General features: G+C 38.6%; 1 protein-coding gene across 1 annotated transcript; it reads right to left on the minus strand.

Moving 5' to 3' along the window:
• Positions 1 to 769: 769 nt before the first annotated feature.
• On the minus strand, positions 770 to 24,035 carry LOC104424210 (calcium-transporting ATPase 9, plasma membrane-type). The gene is made up of 33 exons (XM_039314329.1): positions 23,562 to 24,035; positions 19,086 to 19,202; positions 18,965 to 19,004; positions 16,442 to 16,557; positions 16,231 to 16,362; positions 16,039 to 16,128; positions 15,197 to 15,266; positions 14,958 to 15,028; positions 14,798 to 14,881; positions 14,640 to 14,717; positions 14,495 to 14,566; positions 13,108 to 13,191; positions 12,927 to 13,009; positions 12,728 to 12,836; positions 12,545 to 12,600; positions 12,369 to 12,411; positions 12,180 to 12,263; positions 11,391 to 11,528; positions 10,376 to 10,441; positions 10,195 to 10,293; positions 7,946 to 8,056; positions 7,231 to 7,398; positions 5,852 to 5,911; positions 5,374 to 5,538; positions 5,190 to 5,306; positions 4,642 to 4,740; positions 3,923 to 4,057; positions 2,934 to 3,034; positions 2,147 to 2,192; positions 1,941 to 2,075; positions 1,667 to 1,774; positions 1,490 to 1,581; positions 770 to 1,051 (listed from the first exon to the last, which is right to left on the minus strand). Exons 1-33 carry the CDS (start codon positions 23,715 to 23,717, stop codon positions 916 to 918), a joined length of 3,261 nt encoding a protein of 1,086 aa, XP_039170263.1. The 5' UTR covers positions 23,718 to 24,035; the 3' UTR covers positions 770 to 915.
• Positions 24,036 to 25,725: the final 1,690 nt, after the last annotated feature.

The raw sequence follows: 25,725 nt of genomic DNA on the forward strand, positions 1-25,725 counted from the left end.
GTCTATCTATAATGTTATGGGTCACATCTTGCATTTCCTTAGCGACTAATAAATTATTTAGTTTAGGACCTATTGCTTTTTTAGTGGGCATTACTCATTCCTTTATCTTTTTCATATCGTTAGAATAGATGTTTCCCCAGTGGCTCGTTATTTAGTTTAGGACCTATTGCTTTTTTAGTGGGCATTACTCATTCCTTTATCTTTTTCATATCGTTAGAATAGATGTTTCCCCAGTGGCTCGTTATTTAGTTTAGGACCTATTGCTTTTTTAGTGGGCATTACTCATTCCTTTATCTTTTTCATATCGTTAGAATAGATGTTTCCCCAGTGGCACGGTACGAGGCCATGACTTACATAGACGTATTTTTCCATGACATGTATGACCCTACCATCAAGATGACCTACACCTAATACGAAGCCACACTTTGGGTGAACGATGGATGCGTCGATTGGATATCGATAGGTTTGAAGCCCGGTTCATAAACCACGAAGGGGAATAGTTTGGTCCTCTTCGGTTTGGCAATAGCAGACCTGGAGTAGGGACGGTGGTGCTCAGAGCACTGAGTTCGTGTGGCAGCTGAAGACTTTTTTTTTTCGAAGACGTGGATTAGTGTAGAAAATAGCGAAGCTAGGCTACCTTTTGACTTCCTTTCCCAGGCTAGATGCATGCACCTTTCGGCGATGTCATGTAAATATTTCTTATGTATGTGCTGTACATATAAGCTTCCAGGTCGATATAAGTAAGAAGCCAGTGATGACTCACAGGAAATGAAACGATGCACTTTCATGACCTTTCGTGTATGTTATAGTCAAATGGTTGATAAGGTAAAGACAGGATAGGACAATCATGCCTTAGAAGAGTTCAGGACAATGTAATATTCATATTATACATGCCAACCAATTAGGTCAAACCAATTAGGTCATAACCTCAACCTGAATATTGATTACGACAGCCCCTAAATAGAAACCAGTAAATAGCCAAACAAAGTAGTACTTCGCTCGATGAGTATCAGGAACCGGAATGAATTTCCCGACTACAGCGAGTGGCCAGCTGTTCGTTGACAATAAGATATTCAGTGAAATGAACAGATATATAGTTAATTTTACTGAGAAAGCAAAGATGATGAACTGGAATTCAATTATCTAACACGAGAAGGACAAGTGAAATTTCCCAGGTCCCTAATGTTCAAACTCAGGACAAAAATTTTAAGTTACTCAAAATTGGCCTGTCTCAAATATTTATTAACTTCTCTGAAACATGTCCGAAATAGTAAGAAGATGTTCAATCTCCATCTTAATGGTATACAATCACCGAGCTTTTGATAAAGCCTATGAAGAGAATAACATCCCAAGCTAATCCGTGCAAGATTTTGACAAATAATGCATTTAAGATTTCGACACCTATACTTCGAATACCTTCCACTCTGTGAACTTTATTGCTCAGACACATACACGGACTCTTATCGACAGATTAAGGAATGGAACTTACCTGAGAAAGCCGATCCCTACGCACAGCAGCCACTGCTTCCAATCCAATTTCACTGATGTAGTGAATTTACCAAGGAACTCGATAAAGATTATCTAGAAAACAATCAAAACCGCACTATCAGTTCACAGTATTATCTGTATAAATATAGTGAAAAAATGACACAAAAATGCCACCCACTTGAAGTATTAAGGTCATTCCTACAATTCCCATGAACAGGTGGTTTTTAGTTACTCCACTGAACACATTGATTTCATCAGGCTTCCGAGCATTAAACTCATTAAAGATCTGCAATCAATAACAACCCACCAATTTGAGCCTTATGGCTAGAGATATAATATATAACAGAAAATCAAGATAACAAATGCCATCCCAATTATTTTCCCAAGTTAAATGGTAAGTATAAACCAAAGGAGTTAAGAGCATGGAAGTATCAAACTGTCGGCATACTTACTTGACAAAGGACAAATGCATTAAATATCACAGAATTCTTCACCATAGTAGCGTGTTGCGTACTTTCATCATTTGACTTAAGTGTACTTTTCCCCAAGAAATTCAGCACGAGAAGTACGCAAACTTGATAAAATACCTGCCAAAATAAAAGTTAACTTCAATGTAGAAAATCAATATTATCAAAAGACAAGTGGAGAGAAAATATACCTGTATGATTATATTTCTCCACATTATGTTGGTTATGAGGTGTTCCCTGAAAGAAAAAAAAAGTGGACATCAATGAATAATCTGTCAAAGTAAAAGTCAACCCAAAAAATATATCCCTAAGTTTTTCCCGCTAAGCATGTTGTTCTCCCTCTTTGTGCACCCATTTGCACATTTGACACCCCCAAGCATCTCTGTGTGTAGAACATATCTTGCAAAACCAAAACGACATGAATTTCTTTTTTCTTAATAATCCAAAGACACAAGTGTAGTGACCCCGGCTACCTAGAGACTCATGAAACGTCCTGCAAGTCCCATGAAACAGTTACATCTAGGCCTTTAGCATGGTGAATCACCTCATTGCCAAATGTGTGTACGCTTATAGAAATGACTGACAGGTGCCACGACAAACATAAAGCACTCAGCACAAAAATTCAGTATCCCAGGATAATAAGAATGATAATTCAAAATCAGCAAGAATAAAAGGTTCAACCATGGCAAAGTCCAAAAGCGCTGACTAGTGCTTTGATATTGCCGCTAGGACAAAGAAAAAGGTATGTCACAACAAATTGCCAAGAGCAATTGTCTTATCAAAATTCTCAAAGGACCTCTCTTTTACCCAAGTATGGTACCGCATTGAGTAAAATAATATTTTTCAACAGTTCATATGTGGTTCAGACTAAGCAAGAGTACCAGAAGGCATATTACATGAAACACAGAAACTGCCAGATTTTGCATTTCCCTGTTTATTCGTATATAACAGCATATTGGAATTGGCCAGAGAGAAAACCTTCGATCAACTGGAGTTCTATGCATAAGATGATCTGTTGGAGGTTCTGTAGCCAAGGCAAGTGCTCCAAGAGTATCCATTATCAGGTTAACCCACAGAAGCTGCATTGAGAAGAAAGGCATAATAAGCACCATAGGTCAATAAACTGCATTTCCAGTCAAAGGAATTAGTCAATGGCCATAAAATAGAAGTTATAGGAAATAGTGACACTTTGTCAAGTTGCCTCTTATAGTTGTCCAACAAATTCCATATTTATTTGCAATAATATAATCAAATACCCAAAAGACAAGGTCTCCTGGTATGCAGAAGAAACAACGTCGATTTTCACTAATCCCACAGTTCTAAAAAGAGAATAAGCATCCTCTTCCTTCTGTCCATTCTACACACAAAAATTTCAAGGCACAAGTGTGACAGCCCAAGCGACGGTGCGCGGGGAGGAGGGATGGCGGTGCGTCTGCGCCTCGGTCCTCAGACGTGCGCAGGGAAGGGGAAGGGGTCCTCTCTAGTCCCACATCGCTTAGGGGAGGAGTCCTGGGCTAGTTTATAAAGGCTTAGGTCTGTCTAATCTGTGTAACACGTTTTAAAGCCGTGAGGACTCAGTGTCCAAAGTGGACAATATCACACAGTGGGGCGCGGGACGCTAGCTATGTCAGTCAAATAAAAATAGCAAAAACCTCAATGCAGCCTGTGATTCTGCTTTAAGGCTCATAGTGGAGCCTGTGATTCTGCTTTAAGGCTCATAGTGGTATGTCGACTAAAACAAAAGGGTTTAAGATGGATGAGTAGGCATAATGCTGAGGGCCTTGACTGCCTGTCAGCCTCAAATTTGACAGCTTCTTTCTTGTCTATCCTTCCCCTATTTCATACCCCAATTCCAACATCCAAAATTTCCGAAAGAAGCAACTTTAAGGGCAAAAAAATTACGCAGTTCTGACAAATGTTACTGGTATGGACATAGTTCATGGTAAATAAACAGCAGAGCTACAGACCTGCACTGCATTTAAAGGAACATCACCAGATGGCGATGCCACAGCATTGATAACCATTGCTGCACAATTGACTGTCAGTTGAAACTGGATAAATTTCTGAATATTTGCATATACAGAACGGCCCCATCGCACAACCTGCCCAGAGAAAATGGACGTGATATTATAAATTTGGTGTCCGCCTAGGTTGAAAAGACTTGAAATTAACTCAACCATAAAAGTCAATCTAGGGCCAAGAACAACTATAGAAGTTAATCTTTTGAAATTCTAGACACAGTCCTCCTCCATCATATTCCTCAGCCTATTTACACAAAAGATGTCAAAATTACAATATTAAAAAGTTATCTGTTGATGTAATAATTAAATCAGTACAATATTAAAAAGTTATCTGTTGATGTAATAATTAAATCAGCAAAAGTTCAAAAATCCCAATAAGCATTACTAGATGTAAATATACAGCGATCAGCACTCATTCATATATAGTTGAAAGTACAGGTGCTGAAAACCAATAGGTATAGCAGTCAAAAGAAACCAGTAGTACAGGGACCCCATTTCTGTAGCTGAAGATTGTCTCAAAAGCACATGTAGAGGAAGTTGCTCTTACCTTGCCATTTCAGATCTATGATGACTCAAAGGCCACATTTAGAGATGAGAAGACTGTTATATTTACTGCGGATAACCTATGCTAGTATCCTCAGGCCAAGAGTGAACATTTTGCTAACCTTAACGACAGAAGCGAAATCATCATCCAAAATTATGATGTCTGCATTCTCTTTCGCAACTTCTGTCCCTTGAATGCCCATGGCAAGACCAATATCTGCCTAAACAACAATATAGTAAAAATGCAATCACTAAGATAATAAATTACTGAATAAACTAAAACAGAACATTTCAAACTCAATAAGAAAGTCCCACACAATAATGCACCGAGATAGCAAGAGAGGCAAGATTAGGATTAGATCAGATGACCATATTCATATGTATATATTCTTCCACAGAGAAAAAAGACCATTTCACACCAATCAGTTGTCCATTTATCCTAATTACTGATATGGAACATACTTTTGTTTTATAGAACAGGTATTCACCCACGTGACTTAAAATTTAACATGTTTTAGACCTCGTCCAACTGTTATCATCTCCCAAACTAAGAGCTAATAAGAAGCAACACACTGGCCCATAAATGACATGTTTTATCTGAATATTAGTACATGATTATGTATGCAAGCATGCACGCAAGCTGTTTACATCAAGTTGCCGTGTGTCAGACCTCATGGAGAGCAGGAGCATCATTGGTTCCATCTCCTGTTACAGCAACAACATCACCTCCTTTGCGTAATGCTTGCACGAGTAACAGCTTGTCACTAGGAGAAGACCGCCCCATCACCTAAACACGAATATGGAGTTAAAATGCCCTTACAACCTTACTAGTGAATCTATGAAGTTATCCATACCGTTATTTTTTTCGCACATTGTTGTTGGTCCTTCTCAGACAATGCACGAAATACACATCCTTCAATAACATTAGGTTCAGAGAAATCATCGCTAGGACCAAGTATTCCACACTCCAAAGCTATCGCTTTCGCTGTTTGGATATTGTCTCCTGTGACCATGCGCACCTATTAAACCACATGCATATGGTTACATTAGGTCTCACCACAATTAGGTAGCTGGCACTTATCTTCATTAATTAAGGATCTCATTCTTCATGCATACAGAGTATATAGATATCCTATGCCATGATATATCACTATCCTTGTGGATCAGGAAGGTGGACCACCGCTAGGCCAAATCTTGTTTCTTGAGTGATTAGTCACAGAAATACGCAGGGTTAAAGAGTTCTCTTCTGATCAATTAGATAGGGATTCCAAGAATCCAGATAATATATGACACTCCTAATTTTAATAAAGCGGCCATATATGTAAGACTTGCCTTGATTCCAGCCTCTACGCAAACTTTCACAGCATCTTTGACCCCTGGACGAAAAGGATCCTGCAAGTGACATCATAGTAAAAAAAAGTATTGAAATTAGGGGTGAGCGGTTCCAGGTTCCATGGTTCCAGGTTCCATATAGGTTCCACCTGGAACTTGAAACCTTCCCAAGGGAACAGATTCCTCATTTTTTAAAACCCGAAACCTACCCTGCATACACTGGAACCTGGAATTTACCCTATCATAGGTTTCAGGGTCGGTTCTAAGGTCTACCTAGGTTCTACGTATATTATTAATTGAACGATGCAATGAATTATCACATTTAATAACTATCACTTACTGCTACAATTCACTTATGAAACATTATCAAAATAAAAGTCTTGGTCATAAAATGAAAGCTCGAACTAGTGGTTCCAAATTATACACTCATTATCGGACATAAAAAAATACCATAGGATCGCGTAATGATATAGACCAAGAAAAACATAGAAACTTATTCCAAGTTCTAAGTTCCAAGTTCCACTAATTTGGAACCTGGAATCTACCCGTCGAAACAAATTCTCCAATTTTTGGAACCTAGAACCTACCCTACATATCTTTAAACCTAGCCTACAAATTATGTACTCATCATCGGACATCACAAAATATCACAAGATCGCGTGAAAATATAGATCAAGAAAAACATAAAAACTTGTTATAGGTTATAAATTCTAGGTTCCAGGTTCCACCAATTTAGAACCTATAATCTACCCGTTAAAATAGGTTCTCAAATTTTTAGAACCTGGAACCCACCCTACATACCTTTGAACTTGGAACCGAACAGGTTTCCACAAGTCTGGTTCTCAAGTTCCTGGTTCTATCTTGGAACCGTGCTCACCCTAATTGAAATGCAATTATATGCATCAAAGTTGAAAGCTATATAAAAGTTCAATCTATTAAATGGCATGCAGATGTGCATAAATATATAACTACCTAATCCACACAGGATGGAAAATCTAGAATGGAAAAGGCAAACTGATAAGCCAATGATATGATTATATATGCTATGATATGCCTGCTTGGTCCGGTTCCCACCAAAATAAAAATAAAAATGATGTAACAATACAAAAACAAAGCAATGGATCGCCAAAAGCTAAGCACGTATTATTGGAACTTTCTCTATATCTCTGTGTCACAGACTAAGAAGTATGTAGCAGCTTCTTATGTGAGCACCAGAAGTTGGTTCAAGTAACTCACTTATTACAGTATTTCTACCTCAAGGTACTCATCCCAAACTGCCAATGTCCGCTCACATGGTGGTACATACTCCAACACATATATTCAGAAAACAATGCAAAGGGAAGATCCCTGTATGTAGAAAGATAACTGTTTGTGCATACCTTTATACCAACAATTGCCAGCAAGACAAGGTCATCTTCAGGGAGCACCCATTTGTCAAGACTCTCCTTATCTGCTGGGACGCTGTCAAGATCATGTTGCCTACAAGCAATGGCAACACAACGCAAGCTTCTTGCCGCCATGTCATCAATAGCTTGCTTGAAGAAATCCTGCAACAATGGAATTAAAAAGCAAAAGTAACCAATGAAAACTCCGTGTACATTTCATTGCTTTAAACATCAAAGAATAATATATGGATAAAGCATCACTATTAATCCTCCATTCTTAAGCAATAGAATGATGGAACGGCTATTTGTCCATCCAACCTTGTGAAATGCCTTCATAGATCACAAAGGCGAAAGCCTCAACATTGTTACTAAAGCATCACATTAGACATCGAACAAACTACTAGTCTGAAGCTAACCAAATAAATTTTCTCGTCACTCCATGACATGCACAGACAGGCTCAAAAGTAGCTCAATTTATGCTGAAACAAGCTAGAAAATATTGTTACATGCACTAATCCACTGCTAGTCATTTACACAATTAGACAGTATATACAAAGAAGTGACTTAGTAACTGATGTAAAAGAAAATGATGAGGTAGAACAGCAAATGTAGGTAGATCACAACCAGAAGATTAACCAAAACTTGTCTTCCCCATACTGTAGTAACTTAATGTATCAACTTGACTGAGGCAAAAGGACACTGTTTCAACCTTTTCTTTATCAATGGGTTGGAATTGACCATTCGAGTCAACATATCTCGTACATGAATCTAAGACCAGTTCTGCTGCTCCCTTCCAATGTATAAAAACTTCAGAGTTATTCTGCAAAAAGACAGGATGATGGAAATAGAATCTCAATAGGTGAGTCACAAAAGAAAAACCTACACTTCCATAGATTTCAAAACAGCATCTGGTTTCTAACAGACAACATCTTGAACAACAAATTTCACAAGCAAGTTTTTATTTAAAAAAGCAGGAGAACAGACTCATGGTTTCTTTTAATCTCTAGATCTAGATACAGTGAGTTCCCGATTGATGCAATCTCAAACATGCCTAAACTCAAATGCACAAGTCAAAAGCACAAAACAACATGATTTACACCCCACTAGCTCCAAAAAGCCACTATAACCATTTTGCAGGAAAACAAGTCTCTTTGGTCAAAGAATTGTTCTACCATTTTGGCTCAGCAAAATGTCATGTCTTTTGTTTCACAAAGGATCATGTTCATGTTGTTAGATTTATTGATCAAAATGTGACAACATTTTAACAAAACTTGCAAAAAGTTACAGTATCTAAACTCAAATTCACCTGGTTGATTAATCAACATTAGATAATTACTAAATCAAGTGTTTGTACTAACATCAACATCACCAAGGATCATGTTTATGTTGTTAGACTTATTAATCAAAATGTGACAACATTCTAACAAAACTTGCAAGAAGTCACATTATCTAAACTCGAATTCAGCTGGTTGATTGATCAACTTTAGCTATTTACTAAATCAAGCGTTTATAGTAACATCAACACAATCCAAAAAAATATAACTTAATCGATGAGTTTCGGTTACATCAAGTGTTAACCACACGATCAAATGCAATAGACTTGAAATCCTAATTCTCCCAAATTACAGAATATAGCAATTTTATGAATATAAACTCGTGAACTTGAAACAATAATTCTGATTTAGAAGAGTCTAAAAACACCATTGTACACTTCATCAATAAGTTTTAGAATTGCTAATGACATTAGGATGGAAATAGTAATGTTATTGTTGGAATAATTAAATATTAAACCACGCCTTCATCTAATGGCTTAAGCCTTTAGAACAGTAGGCAGTAATCCCAAAAATCTCACATGGTATCATAGTCAGAAGTCCTGAGTTCAAATCTTTCTAGACCCCATTTACCTCTCCAATTAAATATGTTCATGTTTAATACTAAGCAAAAAGACTAGACTAAGCATGGGAGGGAGTGTTGGAATAATTAAATATTAAACCACGCCTTCATCTAACAACTTAAGCTTTTAGAACAATTGTAATGGTCTCACAGAATCTCATAGCACATAAGCCAAGAATCTAATTCATTCCACCAAAAAGAAAGAGAGACCAGACCAAATGCCCTTCCACAAACGAATAAGAAACATGGAGAACTCTACTATGCTGGCTAGTATAACATGTTTCAAAGTTTAGTATCCATAACAAATGTAATCATACAGCAGCTGATGGAAAAAAAAAAACCAAACATTCACATGCGTTAGATGAATGAGATAACTACAAAAAGAAAAATCAATTTTTACACTCTTTCTCTCTCTCGCAATTTTCCCCTCCTCTTTCTTTTTGGCCAAAGATATATGCATTCTACTTTTAACAATGAGTATCCAACATTATCTCCGTTCTCACAAAGCATGAAGCTAGAGTGAAAAGATCCTACTGGCCGTGTACTATTCACCAACAACAGCCAAAATCTCTACCGTTGGGGAGGATTTGCTTCGTGAATTATTCTTCCCATGCCTGTCAAATACCATGTTATTTGGGAAATTACAATCTATGTGTAAACTCTATCTAACATAAGGTCTAAATTGTGATCATTTCACTGCTTTTCATTTGGCTTGTTGAAAGGCATTTTTGGGAACTAACCATGTCCATTATTTCTTAGAGAGCTCTACTTTATATACAATGGGTTGAGGCTTCAAAGTCATGCTAATGAGTGCAATAGTTGCAGAAATGCCTCCTCAAATGACAATAACTCCACAACTAAAAGAATTTCTACATAACCCCCCTCTGCTCAATAGTCATATCTGAAAAGCACCTCATGCCACAAGACCTGACATAATTCCAAGGAAAGATATTTCGATGCTTTAGCCATCTAACATTCCTGGATCTATAATATTTGAGAAAAAATAAGGAGCAGGAACCACACACAGATTACCAAGAACAAAGGGTAACATTGATTAAGGAATACCCTTAAGATGGCAACACCTCCGCGTTTCTTGTGTGAGTTGAATGGGACAACATGGAGAACTGTAGACTCTGATCTGCTTACATCAAACTTCATCCCCAACTGCACCATAAATACAGACACCCTCAACAAACTCCCAAGTCAAGCATAGCAGAGACAAAAACTAAAATGCTAAACATCATACCTTAACTGCCCACAAAAGAATGGCTTTTTCTGTGGGTGATCCAGAAATCTCAACATCCTCTCCACCCTACAAGCAATGAGCTTGAATATATCAAGTTTGCTGATGCAAAGTTACACACGGGATGCTATTTCCTTTCTAGACTGTTCCTCTCTCTGGTTATTTTTTAATTTCAACTCAAAGTAACTTTGGCAAAAGGTCCCTCTCATTTACAATACAGCATGAGGAAAGCTTCATTTTTCTAGCACTATAATACTGGGCCCTCTCCGTCAATCTACATCCAGACAACACAAAAGCTGTAGCATTTTCAAGAAATCCAGACCCAGAACGAAACATTAATCAGCTGTCAATGCTTCAGTTCAAAAAAAAAAAAAAAACCGTTAATTTTGGCTAAAGAAAATGGAAGCAGAAGGATGTTACTGCAAAGTAAAATGGAAAGCCATTGTCTCATAAGCACTTCGAGAAGCAAGCATAAGTCTTTTTCCTTCACAAGTAATGAAAATCTAGCTCATGCCCATATCACGGTTGTAGGACTTTCTTCACTTACATGAACAATATTGCTTCTCCAAGTCTCATGCATAAAAACAGGTTTTTCATCAGTTATTTCAATTCCAGCTTCTTTAAGATTTAACAAATGTAAGCATGTGTTTGTCCGTCGACACTTCCTATCATGTCATTAGAGTAAAACCAGACATGATAAGCTAAAGGAAAGCTCCACAAAAGACATTAATGGAACAAGGAAATGGGACAAATTAAAAGACGATATTGCGAGGTTCTCACAATTCCCTCTGAACCAGAAAATATAGCTAACACCAGAAAAACAAGAACAAAGAAGAATAGTCATAAATGATTGGCCCTATGTGAATAATTATTAAGTGAAAATGACAAATAGAACATGTCAAAAAAGTTAAACAGCCTGATAAAATATACAAGCAATGATTTTGTGGAATTAAACTATCTTCAATAAGGGGGAACATCTCATTGTATATTACAACTGGTTCCAGATAAATAGCCATACCTTTGGTACAAATACATTGCCTTGAGTATTTTGTGCAACACCCTCGTGTAATAGAGATGTAACCACTTCATGCAATTTTGAGGAGTCATTTGGCGGATCCAATTTCTTTCGACCAGCATAAGCTTCAACCGCCGTCATCTACAATAACCAAACTGCATATTAATACTCACATCATACATGATAAGGAAGCCGAAGGTTACTTGAAAATGTTCTGATCATCAGAGAACAAAAGTGTGAGTTTTTGTGGCAATAACCGAACTGCATATTAATACTCATATTATACATGATAATGAAACTGAAGATTACTCAAAAATGTTTTGATCATCAGAGAATATAAGTGTGAGATTCTATGGGATCACAACCGACCACTCTTAACGCTTAAGTTGTTTGATTTAATATTTGATTATTCTAACACTCCCCTTACGCTTAATCTGGTCTATTTTGCCTAGTACTAAGCATGAAAATTTTAATTATGGAGGCAAATGAGACCTGAAAAGATTCAAACTTATGACCTCCGGCTCTAATACCATGTGAGATTTTGTAGGAACATAGCCGACCGTTCTAAAATGTTAAGCTATTAGATGAAAGCGTAATTTAATACTTAATTATTCTAACAAAATGAAAGGAAGAGGAAGGCAAAGAACCCCCGCTCCCAAAAAAATAATGAATAAATAAAGAAGCAAGTAAAAACACACACGTACACAAATAAAAAATGCACCCTAAAGGTAAAGGAGGACAAAATTTGAGGAAATAAGCAGATGGCGTCAAAAGAAGGATTCCAAAGCCAACCTGATTCAGCGTCAATGTCCCAGTCTTGTCGCTGCAAATGGTTGTAGCTGATCCCATAGTTTCACAGGCTGAGAGTCTACGAACCTATACATATAATACTGTTTATAACTGTACTATTGAAGCAACACTCCCATCTATAATCATTAAGAAAAGGAAAAATCACTAGTGTCCCAAGGAAATTGGACTTGCCAGGGCTTTGTCAGCCATCATTTTCCGCATCGAATACGCCAATCTGATATACAGTATCAATTGTGCGATAAACCATAGTGAGAATTTAAAATACTACAAATAAAAGGGGAAAAACAGGAGCGACAATCCCTTCTTGCTGATAAGTTTCTATATGTCTAATAGCAATTCATACTTACGTCAAGGTTACAGCCAAGGGAAGTCCTTCAGGCACGGCGACCACCGTAATAGTGACCTGAATACAGTTTGTCGGTGAAGTAACTAGACAGAAGTAATATATGTACATATATAGATGTAGAGACAACTTGTGTATAAATATGAGTGTATTGATGAACAAAAGAAGAACGAGGCATTGTACTTACAGCAATAGTAACAATCTTAATGATGTCATCCACAACATGACTGATGCTGGTGCGTCCCTTAATAAATTGGACATTTCCATTAGCATCTTTTGTATGTCCGGTAAAGTACCTGAAAACTCATATCATATTGAAACCAGAAAGTTTACAAAAACTTGACGTTTCCCAACTAAATTAAGAAACTTGACAAACTATAACTGACCTCACCACAAGGGTTACAAGCACAGAAAGAGCTAGTGTAAGACCAACAATGCCTATAAATGTTGCAACGCCATTCAAGCGCACCTAGTGAAGGACATTTAAAAAACACATTAGGATGGGATGCAAGTATATTAAAATAGAGGGATTTCTAATTTGCTAAGTTAGGATAAATGCTAGAAAACCTGTAATGGAGTCTCTTCACCAGTATCCTCTGAGATACTTGCCATTAACAATCCCCATTCAGTATTGATTCCAACAGCAGTTACCTGAAGACAAGTTAAAGGTCAGAAATGAAAAAAAGTAAGACCTGAAAGAATATCTAGTGAACTTATCCTAGAAACATGAATGAGATGATAGTGCAAACAGAACCTACAAAAACCACATGCCAGTAGCACAATAGGAAGGCAGTTATATTACCCAATTCTAAGATAAAATAATTGTCATTGCAAGATCAAAACGGTTCAACAACAATAAAACCAGCAAAATTGTTTCTGCCCAAGCTGGCCCATATATTTCAGTTAAATCAGCAAATAGATCTGTTTCAATTCATTATTTTGACTGAAAAACAATCTTTATGGAATCTTGTGTAATAATATGACTCCATCTATCATTCTATGGCACAGGAATTGCTCACGCACACAAATCTCACTCGCATGCACACGCGCACTAATGCACGGCACACATACAGAGTAATGATCAAAGTGAATGCTAATGATGAAAGGGTGAGAAAAAAGGCACTTGGTCTGGCTTATAAACACTACCAGAACCAGTAGATGGAAATGCAAGTAACAATAAGCAACAGCAAACTCGTAGTTATAAGTAGTGGTATGTGCTATTTTGAGCATATTGTTAAGAAGGGGATGATATCTGACCATTAAACAGACTAAAAAGAATTTATAGGGCAAAGGACCCATAGTTAAATCAATAGTCACCAGACAAAGGAGACTGAAATTCATTGCAGACCACCTTGGCTAGTAGAATGACTAAGATTGGCAAAACAGATGGTACTTGCAACAACTTCCCCCAAATGAAATCATTAATTAAAAAAAAAAAATTGTACATATGTCATTAGGTTGAATAGATCTCCAGTTAATTCAATAGCTAGTAACTTTAAAGCCAAGACAACATTGAGAATCTGGTGTCAATCCTATTCTTGACTAAAATTTTCGAACTTCTACTTGTAACAGATCAAGAGGAAGCCCAAGAGTTCGGAGCTCCAGAATATAGTAAAGAAAAATCTGCAAAACTAGTGCAACGCCCAGTTCATACTGATAATGTGAGATTCAAAAAAGCTTTACCCACTCTGAAGAAACTCTCGTACAATTTCACCAATGAAGCTAAATGAGAAAGAGCCAGACAAACATGAATGTAATCAGCAATTTCTATGCAGCAACATAATCATTCAATAGAAAATCTTCATTCTCGTATTTGACAAGCGTGTCAACCAGTCCGCTTTGGATTTCCAGATAAACATTCTAGAGATAAATTTCTCATTGTATTCCCAATATTCCTATCCATCAACCACTTCACGACCGCAAAAAAGCATCACTGCAAAGAGGAAATTGTTACCAGCATAGTGCCAACACCATCAGCTACTTTGCAACCGGACATCATGAAAGGTGCTTTCTGATCCTTGTGAACCTGCCAAAACAACACATTTAGAAAAATACACTACAAAAGTTCCTAAGAAAATGCCAAGATATGCATAGCTCACATTTTTGCTTTCACCAGTCATGCTAGATTCGTCAATTGCAAGAGAGTGACCACTGACTAAGATTCCATCAGCAGGAACCTGGAAAGTCCAGAGACAAATTGAGTGGAAATTAAAGACTCATAGCTGAAGGATGTCATAGATACACCTAAGGCGCTCACCTGATCACCTATGTTCAGAGGGACGATGTCACCAACAACAAGGTCATGTATAGAAACCTTGATCATCCTACCACCTCTCATTATCTGTGAAATTCTCAAAGTGTATATCAACCATCATCGAGAATAGGAAAAAAAAGCATAAAATGAAAGATGTATGTACCTCTAGTTGGATATTTCGTTTCTCCTCATTTACATTTTGAAACTGTAGAGATTGTCGATAGTCATTGACAGCTTATTTAGAAAACATGGAAATGACCATTAGACTATAAGTGTACTGCTTTCATGGTAAAATATGCTGTGAAAGCCAAAAACACTCATCTTGGGTAATTAACAAACTGCAATACCATAATCAAGCATACTGACGCCCTGAAACTCTAGTCCAAAGAAGAGTTTCCACACCTTTTACAACAATTACAAGAAAAAGGGCAAAGGCAATGCTTCCTCCATCATACCAGACTTCCTTTATACCCTGTCAAGAGATCATAAGAAGGAGCGCATATATGAGCGTAACTGCAAGTGCAGGAAAAATGAAAAAGAACACATATTCCATACATACGGGGGAAAAAACTCTTACTAGGACCCCAATGGATAGGAGCAAAAGAGATCAATTTTTTAAACGGTTTAGACACTTACTTAACTTCTGTAGTAGGATAAACTGATAACACCACGAAGTCATGGTGGAAACATCTAGCATAAAGCAATACATAAGAACCAAGAGAAATCAAAACTCCCTATGCAGTGTCATTCCATATTAGCAATAGACTGCTTTTTCTTGACATGCATCAATTGTTGCCCCTATATTATGCCACAAGATAGAAAGTTCCCAAAAGCAACGCAAAACCTTGAAAGACAGTTCTCTCTAATAAAATATGACAATCCATTTAATGATAAACAATGAAAGGATCATATTAAGTTCACCTCTCATCTTCCAATACTAGACTACAGACCATATTGATGTAAAATATCTCCAAGAGAAAAATAATTCATCTTTTGCAGAGTCCCATTTAGTGTACTCTCATATCAATTACCCAAAGCTATGAGCATTGTCAAGTGTATGTATTGGCATGCGAAAAATCAACAAGAACACAAGAAACCTGCAAATAAATAACATGTAATAGAATATGGTTCATATGGTCACCATAATAAGAAAAAGGTTTATTGTATAAAGATTACCAAGCTCCTAAAAATAGAAAATATTGCCGTAACATCTATTCTAGGAAAAGCAAAAAGACCAAGTTTACCTCTGTCTTTATTCCAAGCGCCAACGATGCTGCAGCCGCTACTGTCAGAATGATGAGAGCCAAGTCTTGCCAGGCTTCCCAAAGGAATCTCTAGAGAAGAAAACAAATGTTATGACACTCTAAGAGGCGAAATCCACTCCTCGTAGAAGTCCTCAGGAAAATGTAAAGGATAAGAACTATAAGCAAAAGTACCAGGAAACTCGGTCCCTTCTTTTGAGGATATGTATTGGAACCAAATGCATTCCTCCGCTTCGATATATCAGTCTGATCCCCAGAAATTCCTCTCTCTAAATTTGTCTTCAACATATTGGATAAACCCTCAACCTGATGAAGTGGCAATTGACACATCAGCAAACTGAAAATATTGGCTTCAGAAAGTAAGAATTATGCAAGATGAACTTGCCCCCCCATATTGCTGCAGAGCTAAAAATTTGTGGTCACGAGTCATGGATGCAAGCTCCTCAAGTCCAATTCCATAATCACCAATTGCAATAGGAGATGTCCCATTTGGACCTACCCCTGTATTGCAGTAGATGAATGAGAGGATTTCAGCTATCACAAGGTGTAAGGAAGAAAAGCCATGTATAACTGTCTAGATTTTAGGATCACAAAAGAGAGGGAGCGAGAAATCACAAATGACTATGTCTTTGCTTAATTGACTTAATGCAAGACTAGATAGAAGCTCTTGTTATAGAGCACAGAGGGACAGATTTGATACACCAAATCCTAACTACGTTAATTAACATTGAGGTACAAATTGATGGCTCACAGAACTAAATAAATTTTTGATAAAGAAAGTTTTCAGTCTTGGTCCTCTGACCACTTTTGGGCAGGAGAGGAGGAGAGAAGCAGAAAGCCTTTCAGGGGCATACAGCTTGATGCATCTTGTCCTAGAACAGCTGGCCGTCCACAGAACAGCTGACTGTCCACACCATTTGCAGCTCTGACACACTAAAGATGCGTTTGGTAACGTTTATATTCAAAAATTGTTTTAGAGAACAGAAATAGAAAAATTATTTTTGTTCCGGAGAACAATTTTTAAATAGAATAATGGGTTTGGTAAATCTGTTCTGGAATAGAAAAAAACAAAAACATGTTTGGTAAACTTGTATAATTTTTTTTATTTCTTTTAATTTTTTAATTTTTTCTTTTTCTTTTTTCTTCCTTTTGGCCGGTTGCCGGCCTTGGCCATGGCCGGCAACGGCGGCCAACGAGGGCCGGCGGCCTCGCCTAGCCATGGCGAGGCTTGCTGGCCCCTAGCAAGGCCAAGCCTCACCGTGGCTGGGCGAGCTCGAGCTTGCCGGCCGGCGATGCTTCGGTGAGGTCGTCGGCCAAAGAAAAAATAAGAAAAAAAGAAAAAAAAATAGAAGAGAGAAAAATTGTTTCTCGGAAGTGTTCCAGGAACAAGAAGCAAGTTTTTTTTTGTTTATTGTTTTTGTTCCAAATTTGTTCCCGAGAACAAAAAATAGATTTGGAACAAAAACGCAAAGAAATGCGTTTATGTTATTTTTTGTTCCCCAGAACAAAAAACAGGAATTATGTTCATGAACAAAACAAATGAACACAAACAAACGCACCCTAAGTAGCTTTTTTTTTTTTTTTTTGGCGACCCGCCTAAGTAGCTTTTTATAACTGAAGGAACTATTTTCTCACTAAAAGATCGTCCTGAGGTAGATGATTATCGCAAAATGCTAGGTGCCTCATACAACAGCAGTAATATATGTGGAAAGCCCATACTAAAGTTGACACACTACTTCATATACATAGCCATTATCTTTCACTGAGAATGGCTCAAAAGACATAATTCTTATTTAAAACAAGTTTGACCAGTGACTGCCAAAATGTCGTCTTCTCAATTACCAGCAAATTGGGAGAATTACCAAAAAGTCCTAAACCTATTGCAAATGTGACAATTCAGTCCTTCCGGCCAAAATTGGCCAGCCGGAGCCGACGTGGATGCCGAGCGGAGACAGGCGGCCGGCGAACAATTTTTTAATAAATTTTTAAAAAAAAATTCAATTTTTTAATTTTTTTATTTTTTACCTCCTTCTTCCTCGGCGGCGAGGCTCGGCCCCGCCGGCCAGCGGCGAAGGCGAGCCTCGCCCGGCCATGGCGGGCGAGCCTCGCCCGGATCTGTTACGGCCTCGCTAGTGGCCGGCGAGGCCGCCGTCGCCGGATGGCGAGGCTCGCCTCGCCATGGGCTGGGCGAGGCTCGCCTCGCCATGGCTGGCGAGGCTCGCCTCGCCATGGCTGGGCGAGGCCGAGCCTTGCCTTGGCCGGGCGACGGCGGCCTCGCCGTCGGCCGGCGAGGTTCGCCCTCGCTTGCCACCGGCGAAGGCGAGCCTTGCCCGGTGACGGCGAGGCCGTCGCCAGATCCGGCGAGGCTCGACCTCGCCATGGCTGGGCGACGGCGGCCTCACCATCGGCGGGCGAGGCTTGCCCCGCCCGCCACCAGCGAAGCGAGCCTCGCCCGACAACGAGGCCGCCGTCGCCGAGATCGGCGAGGCTCGCCTTCGCCAATGGCCGGCGGGGGCGAGCCTCGCCCGGTGGCGGCGAGGTCAGCCTTGCCGGCCAGAGGAAGAAGAAGGAGGTAAAAAATAAAAAATAAAAAATCGAAAAAAAAAATTCGAAAAAAATTAAAAAATTTAAAAAATTATTAAAAAATTGTTCGCCGGCCGGCGTCCACGTCAGCTCCGGCCGGCCAATTTTGGCCGGAAGGACTGAATTGGCACAATTATAAAAGGTTTAGGACTAAATTGGCCAAAAAAAAAAGTTTAGGACTGAATTGGCACAATTGCAATAGGTTTAGGACTTTTTTGGTAATTCTCCCCAAGCAAATTCCAGTTGAACCACATGCAAAGTCAAACTCGTTAACATAAAACCTTCAGAAATAGATGTGGGAATAAGCAAAGAGAGACTTATTTACCAATCTGTCGCTCCCCTGCCAATCTGAAAAGCACAGCTGCCTAATGCAATTTGTAGTGGATGGTTAGAACCAAAATCCATCACACACACCAAAGGAAACGTTTGTACCAAATTAATCTTACTCTTGTTACTTGTGCATTGACTCTAATCATCCTTCGTCGTTGCTCTTTGTCTTCTTCCTTTCTCAAGTCTAATGTATATCGAAACCGCCGGGATGCATTCAACACTAGAGATGATCGCTGCAAAGTTGAAGGACCTTCAGTTCAAATCCGTTCATCTCAAATCATCTCATGTAACTTGTTTATGGATCATATAATGACGCATGTTGTCTCCCTTCAGCTAACGGCCTACGCTTTTTTATTGGATTTTCTAACAAAGCCATTAGATGGAGGCGTTAAATGCGCGTTGTTACTGCTATCAACTACTTTTGGTTTAATCACTCTTAGGAAAATTGATATTTTTCAAAATAGAAGAGCTATTTGAATTGAATAAAAGAACAAACTTTGCTCTCATTTATTTGGAGATGCCAAAACATGCGACCAGAAGGGTTGGTCATTATGGGTGTGCAATACGAACCCCCTAAACCAGGAATTGCCCAGACCAAACCGAACCAACCAATTTGGTGCGATTTTTCTAGGAGTGTCAGTTCGATTCCCGGTTACTAAAAGTAGAACTAGTGTCTAGGCGGTCTAGTCCCTAGTTCCAATGGGAACCAGACCAGACCAACTAAATATACTTTTTTATTTTATTATTTCTTCAAAAAAATAAGTAAAATATGAACCAAATACTATTTTGGTCCAGCTCCAAGTAGTGGAAAAAAATAAGTGATCGGTTCTATTGGACTGGTCTGGTCCCCGGTTCCCAATTCCACCTTGGAACTAGATTGGACTAGAAACCGATCACCCTATCGGTCATGGCCTAGAAGTGAACAAGTAAATTAAGGTCATGGGGTCAAGATGATGAGGCCACAAAAATCAAGAGAAATATTTTGACTAATATTTGAGATTGAAAATATAGCAAATTTTTGCATCGAAGATTCGTTGATTTACTAGTCGGTGGCCCCCACCAACACTACCTTGGGTGTGCCTCTAGCGGCCATACTAACTTATAGAAGGCAATCGTTCGATGTTGCTACGCCTCTTAGATTTTTCAAACAAAATATCATGTAACTTCAAGAAATTATGCCAAAAAAAAAAAAAATATAAATGACTCTACTTATCACTATTTGTATTTTAAGGATTTTGGTTTTTTGAAGTTAATACAAGTCAAACTTTAGACAATACAAGAAAAGGAAAAAAAGAAAAGAAAAGAGCAAGAGATAGAACGCAAAAGTGTCGCCACACACAACCTTAATCCCCGACGTGAAGACAACTAACAATGCTTGTAGTCTAGCTACTATTTTTTTTTTTTTTTTTGGTAAGGAGTCTAGCTACTATTGTGTGGTACTATGCATGTTAAAACTAAAATCAACTTCTTGCATTCTATTATCCTTCTCCCCAGTGGCAAAATTCTACTTACAAACAATATGGTCTAACTCTCAACTGTGGAGGATGTATGCAAGTTGGTAGTAACACCCTTTGATTATGGTTTTAGCTAACCAAGGACAAAGAACCTAATGTGCACATCAATCCACAGCTATGGCAAAAGAGCTATTTTCTCACTTAGTTAGGTCAAGTACTTGGATCTAATTATGCCATTGCAGTTGGTCCTCCATCCAAGTGCTCGACCATCTTTCCTTAGAGTATCCATCCACGTATTTTTCCACTTTCTTCAAACATCTCCATCATGACATCACATCATCCTACCAGGCCCTCCATTGTTTCACATGTCCCAATCTATCTTATTCGGATGAGTTTTTATCCTCAATTGAAGCCATGCCAACTTTTCCTTAGATGCAATCATTCCAAATTGTATGCCTTTTTGGTGTATGCAAATCCAATGGAGCATTTCTATTTCTACTAACTCATTTCGTGCACAAATTGATACTTGACAACTCAAAGCTCCAGAATGTACAGCATTGTCAACCTTATTACTTTGGGATAAGTGTATTTGAAGTTTTAAAATTTGTCATGAAAATGCAATTTAGTCATAAAATTTTCAAAAAGTACAATTAAGTTCTAAAACTTGTCACAGTGCAATTTAAGTCCTAAAACTTTCAAAATGTGCAATCAAATCCTAAAACATGTCAAATTGATCCAATCTAGGTACTTTCATTGATTGCACATTCTAAAAATTTTAAAACTCGATTATACTTTCGAGACAAGTTTTAGGACTTGACTGAACCTTTTGAAAGTTGTAGGACTTGATTGAACTTTCATGACAACTTTTAGGACTTAATTGCAATTTTTTAAAGTTTTAAGACTCCACTACATTTTCATGACAAGTTTTAGGACTTCTAATGCACTTATCCCTATTATTATTGAATTGATAAATTTTTCTTCGTGTGTAATTGAATTGATTGAATTCAATTCACTACTTAATGAATCGAATCTCTTGAGATAACTAAATATTAAACCGCACATTTATTTAATAGTCTAAACTTTTAAAACAGTTGGCTATGGTCCCACCAAATTCTCACATAATAACAAAGTTAGAAATCCTGAGTTCAAATCTTTCCAAGCCTGATTTACCACCCCAATTAAATATGTCCACACTTAATAGTAGGTAAAAAGACCAGACTAAGTGTGAGGGAGAGTATTGAAATAATTAAATATTAAACCATGCGTTCATCTAATAGCTTAAGTTTTTACAACAGTTGATAGTGATCCCATCAAATTCTTACAAGATTGAACAACATCTTGAGTTGGTGGAAAACCAATATGTTTCATTCAATCACTTTGAAGTTCTTGCATAATCTCCGGTACCTCTAACAAGTCCATTTGGACAATGGCAACTGCAACAATCAAATGAATTCGTTCCTAATATTTTTCTATGTTGTTATGCTCCAGAGCTCTTGTTTGGAGTTTGCATGGACACTTCAAGGATCTCTGGCAACCCAACTCTTTTTCCACTTGAGTCAATCTCATAATGTTGCAATTTCTTGTTGTGCAGCAAAAAATCTGTCATCTTACATGTCCAAACCCCCTAGAAGATGTCCTATATCTTAAACACATAAAGTGACACGCCAACTTTCAGATAGAGTCACTTACTGATCAAATCTTGCATATTTCCCAAAACATACTCATTTTGGCTATGAGTATGGTAACATGCATGGGGAAAGAGAAATAAAGGAGGCACAAAGATGGTCCCGTATATTAACACAAAATCAACTAGAAGTCTAGTCAACTGTGTAACATTGATCATACACTCCTTTAGATTAATACCTAAGCATTAAGTTTCATAGAGTCTATGAGACTTATAAGTAAGATTCATAGTTCCTAGATTTGTTTTGCCCAATGCTTATGTGCAAATACTTAAGGATTTACGAGCTAATCCAACTCAGCCCTCATCAGTTCCCTTAGCAACCAAAATGTGTCTTCATCTAATTCTTGCACATGGAAACGTTTGCATTTCTTATACAAACATGGAGAACTCGAAGCTAAGGAAAAAAATTCTATATAGACGCTCTTCAGAATAATCACATGTCAAATTGCGAAATAACCCTATACAGTCATGTTTTCCTATTTCTCCACCGAATGGATCGGGTCCCCTGAAATAGCAACTACAGCAACATGTCAACAGGTTCTTCAATACTCAGGCCGATGACCCCACAAGTACCTAAACATTTATCCATTTCGCAATCAACTACTTGAACTCAGTTTTTGTTCAATCATGAAATTTGACTCAATCTGAGGCCTTTTTAAAGTAAGCCATGTCATGTGATTTTGCTGAGGTGGCTCGCTTTACAAAGGTTAAGCCCCACTGCTAACATGGCTCACCTACCGAGCGAATATTATTTTATCTACATATACATGTTGGGTGATGAGGAGATAGAAAGAGAGAGAGATAGTGCTGACTTGGACGATCTTCGCTGTCCAATATGTCCCTAATGACATGGCATCGTTCGAAGAGACCACGTCAGACATGGTACATACAGTCAATGGTGGCATTCCTTCCGTGGTTTTAATAGGAGTTTCCATATTGATCCACATTTGAAAAGTTGAGGTACTCGATTAAATTAAAGAAAGTTTGGGTGCGCTATTGTAAGATGGGCAAAAGTTCAAGTACCTGTGGTGTCATTAACCCCTTAGCATTCAAGCAAACAACGAGTGTTATATCATAATTCGCACTTACTACACTCCCATTGCGTTGTGAGACATTGCAATTGAATGAAGATGGTATTGCATTAGCCTGAAATAGCAGTAACCTACATGCAGTGTACTGAGCATGAGGTGCACAAGTAGCGATTCATACAAAATGTAAGCAAGTGAATGAGTTATGACCACTTGCCGAGTCAGGTAGATTGGCTATATAATCGTAAGTTTCGCATTGATCGGACTGCAACCATTGGAATGGATTTCTCATGGTACTTTCCAGCACAATAGCAGACACGTTATCATCGGGACAACGGCATATAGAAAAAAACACGTACACATGATGTACATCGACAACCACCACGAATAAAAGAGGAGCAGCAAAATAAGAAATAGAGGGGTTACCCTCCATCTTTTGAGAGTCTCTATGGAGGCATTCTTGGTATGCGTGATGTCGAAAGGACCATCTTCCTTGGTGGAGCACCGGCCCGCCTCCACATCATGCTTCAGGCCGGAGACTGGCAAGCCGGGCAAGGGCCCGTTCGACGACGGGGTACTCATAATGATAACGAATCCGAAAGCTAAACACTGTCGCAAGGAGAGATTGCACGCCCCAGTAAGAAACACTAGGGGCTCATCCAGGGCCACCACCTCGTGACGAAAGAAGCACGAATTAGGATCAAACGCAGACAAAAGATAGAGAAAAGAGACTAGTACAACTACAGACAGCAGGAGCAGAAGAAGCAACGAGGCCCACGGAACGAGCACGGCAAATGCGCAACGGCGCAGATGTCTGATGATAGCAAACGAAGGTGATAGCGGTGCAATCGGGCCAACATTTGGTGGCAGCGACCAGCACGAGGAGGCCCCCGCCAGTTTTTTTTTAGGGTTCGAAGCGAAAATAGGAGCAAACAGACTCTCGAACAAACGCACGCACGCACGCACAGGAACAGCAGATAAAAACGTAGCTGAGCTGCCGCGAGGGGGTGACAAAACCACCGCCGACCAGTATAACGGAGGACGAGGAGGTGGAGATTACCGGAAACGGAGGAGAATTCCAGGTCTCCGGATCGAAGGAATGGCTGGCCAAAAGAGGAGACGATCCACCTGTTCTGGGATTTATCTCCGAACGCGCTTGAACCAAGAAAAAAGAGACAGCATTTTCCTTAGCTTTTGCAGGTAGGCAGAGAAGAGGGAAGTTCGGGGAAGCTTCGCGCCAAATTATCGTGCGTCTGTTGCATTGTCTTACTTTTTCTATTTTTAAATCATCTGTATCTCGGATTGGAATTGCAACGTTTTAATCAATAAAATATGTGTAGTATAAAATATGTTTAAAACGTCGACATTCTTGGTCCTTTTCTTTTAAATGTGTTTTAGAACTTAATTAATATGGGGTTCGTTGTCAAGGGTGGGTCAAATGAGAGACCTTAATGTAAAATCCATGCAAGAAGAATTACGTCGACCTCCCCCAGTGGGAAACAGTAAGTACTAAATTGTCCCCGCAACCTGCGGTGTTGAAGAGCCCGGGCCCCCTTTTGTCCCTAAACCCGGCCGTGTTTATAGAGGCCGACCTCAGATTTTCCGCGCGATAATAAAATACTTCTTAAGACACGATTGACAATAAGACCTGTTGAACGGATGGATCAAGTCAAGCTCGGGTTTGGTCGAAAATGACCTCATTGAAATGGACCTATTTTAATCCGTTTTGACAAGTAACTCTTACTCAATACATACCACATCCGACCCATATAGTTAAAATATATATAACTTAATCAAGACACTTAGACCTGAAATATTGGAAGCATCGGTTACTCTCACCTCATCCCCATCTTCCTCAACTCTTTCAGATTTTCGTGTGTCAAATACTTCTAAGATTGACTATTTTTATGAAATCTTTTTTAGTGATGAAACCAAAATCTTTGAAACTCAACTTCCCCTTATGAACCCTTATTCTGCTTTTGCTAAACCTACTTCATCATTTTCTCCTATCTCCATTCGACAACTTATCTGCCAAACTCCAAAGGAAGTAAAAGAGTACGTCCAATCCTCCAAGTTCGATCAACATCCCATTCCAACCACTGAAAAGGAATATTTCTTCACTCTTCAAATTCCGCCAAAATTTCTCAAGCAATGGACCCAATAGGAATACTCTCATGTCCATTATGGAGTTGTTCGTCTTGCTCTTACCTTTCATAATCGAAAAGGCTTGCCAGTCATGGCCAGAATAGCTTTATTAGATACTCGATTATTAGAATACCAGTATGCCTGTATTGATACTATCTAAACCACTTTAAATACTGGAACAGTCTTTGTAACCTTATATCCAAACTTTAATATCGCTCTTTCAAACCCCCAGCTACTCTCCTTTCTTAAAGTCCAGATCTAGCTCACTGGAGCTCCTCAAACCGCTAACTCTATTGCAGCAACACCGCACTACCAAATGGTTTATCGAGTGCAAAACTATACTCTTGACTTGAATTTTCATAATGGAAATGAAGATGCTCTATTCATCTTTATGCAAAATGATCAAGCATTATGTATTCTATGTTCCCAGACAAATCCCAAAAGA

Source organism: Eucalyptus grandis, chromosome 6 (genome assembly GCF_016545825.1).
Source record: "Eucalyptus grandis isolate ANBG69807.140 chromosome 6, ASM1654582v1, whole genome shotgun sequence".
NCBI lineage: Eukaryota > Viridiplantae > Streptophyta > Magnoliopsida > Myrtales > Myrtaceae > Eucalyptus > Eucalyptus grandis.

Bases quoted from the DNA above. Each gene is read 5' to 3' on its own strand.
- LOC104424210 (XM_039314329.1), bottom strand. From the start codon at position 23,717: ATGAGTACCCCGTCGTCGAACGGGCCCTTGCCCGGCTTGCCAGTCTCC. The intron at 12,412-12,544 runs GTAAGTATGAAT...ACTGTATATCAG, and splicing joins CCCTTGGCTGTAACCTTGAC to ATTGGCGTATTCGATGCGGA. The intron at 8,057-10,194 runs GTATTCCTTAAT...GTCTTTTTGCAG, and splicing joins GAGGTGTTGCCATCTTAAGG to AATAACTCTGAAGTTTTTAT.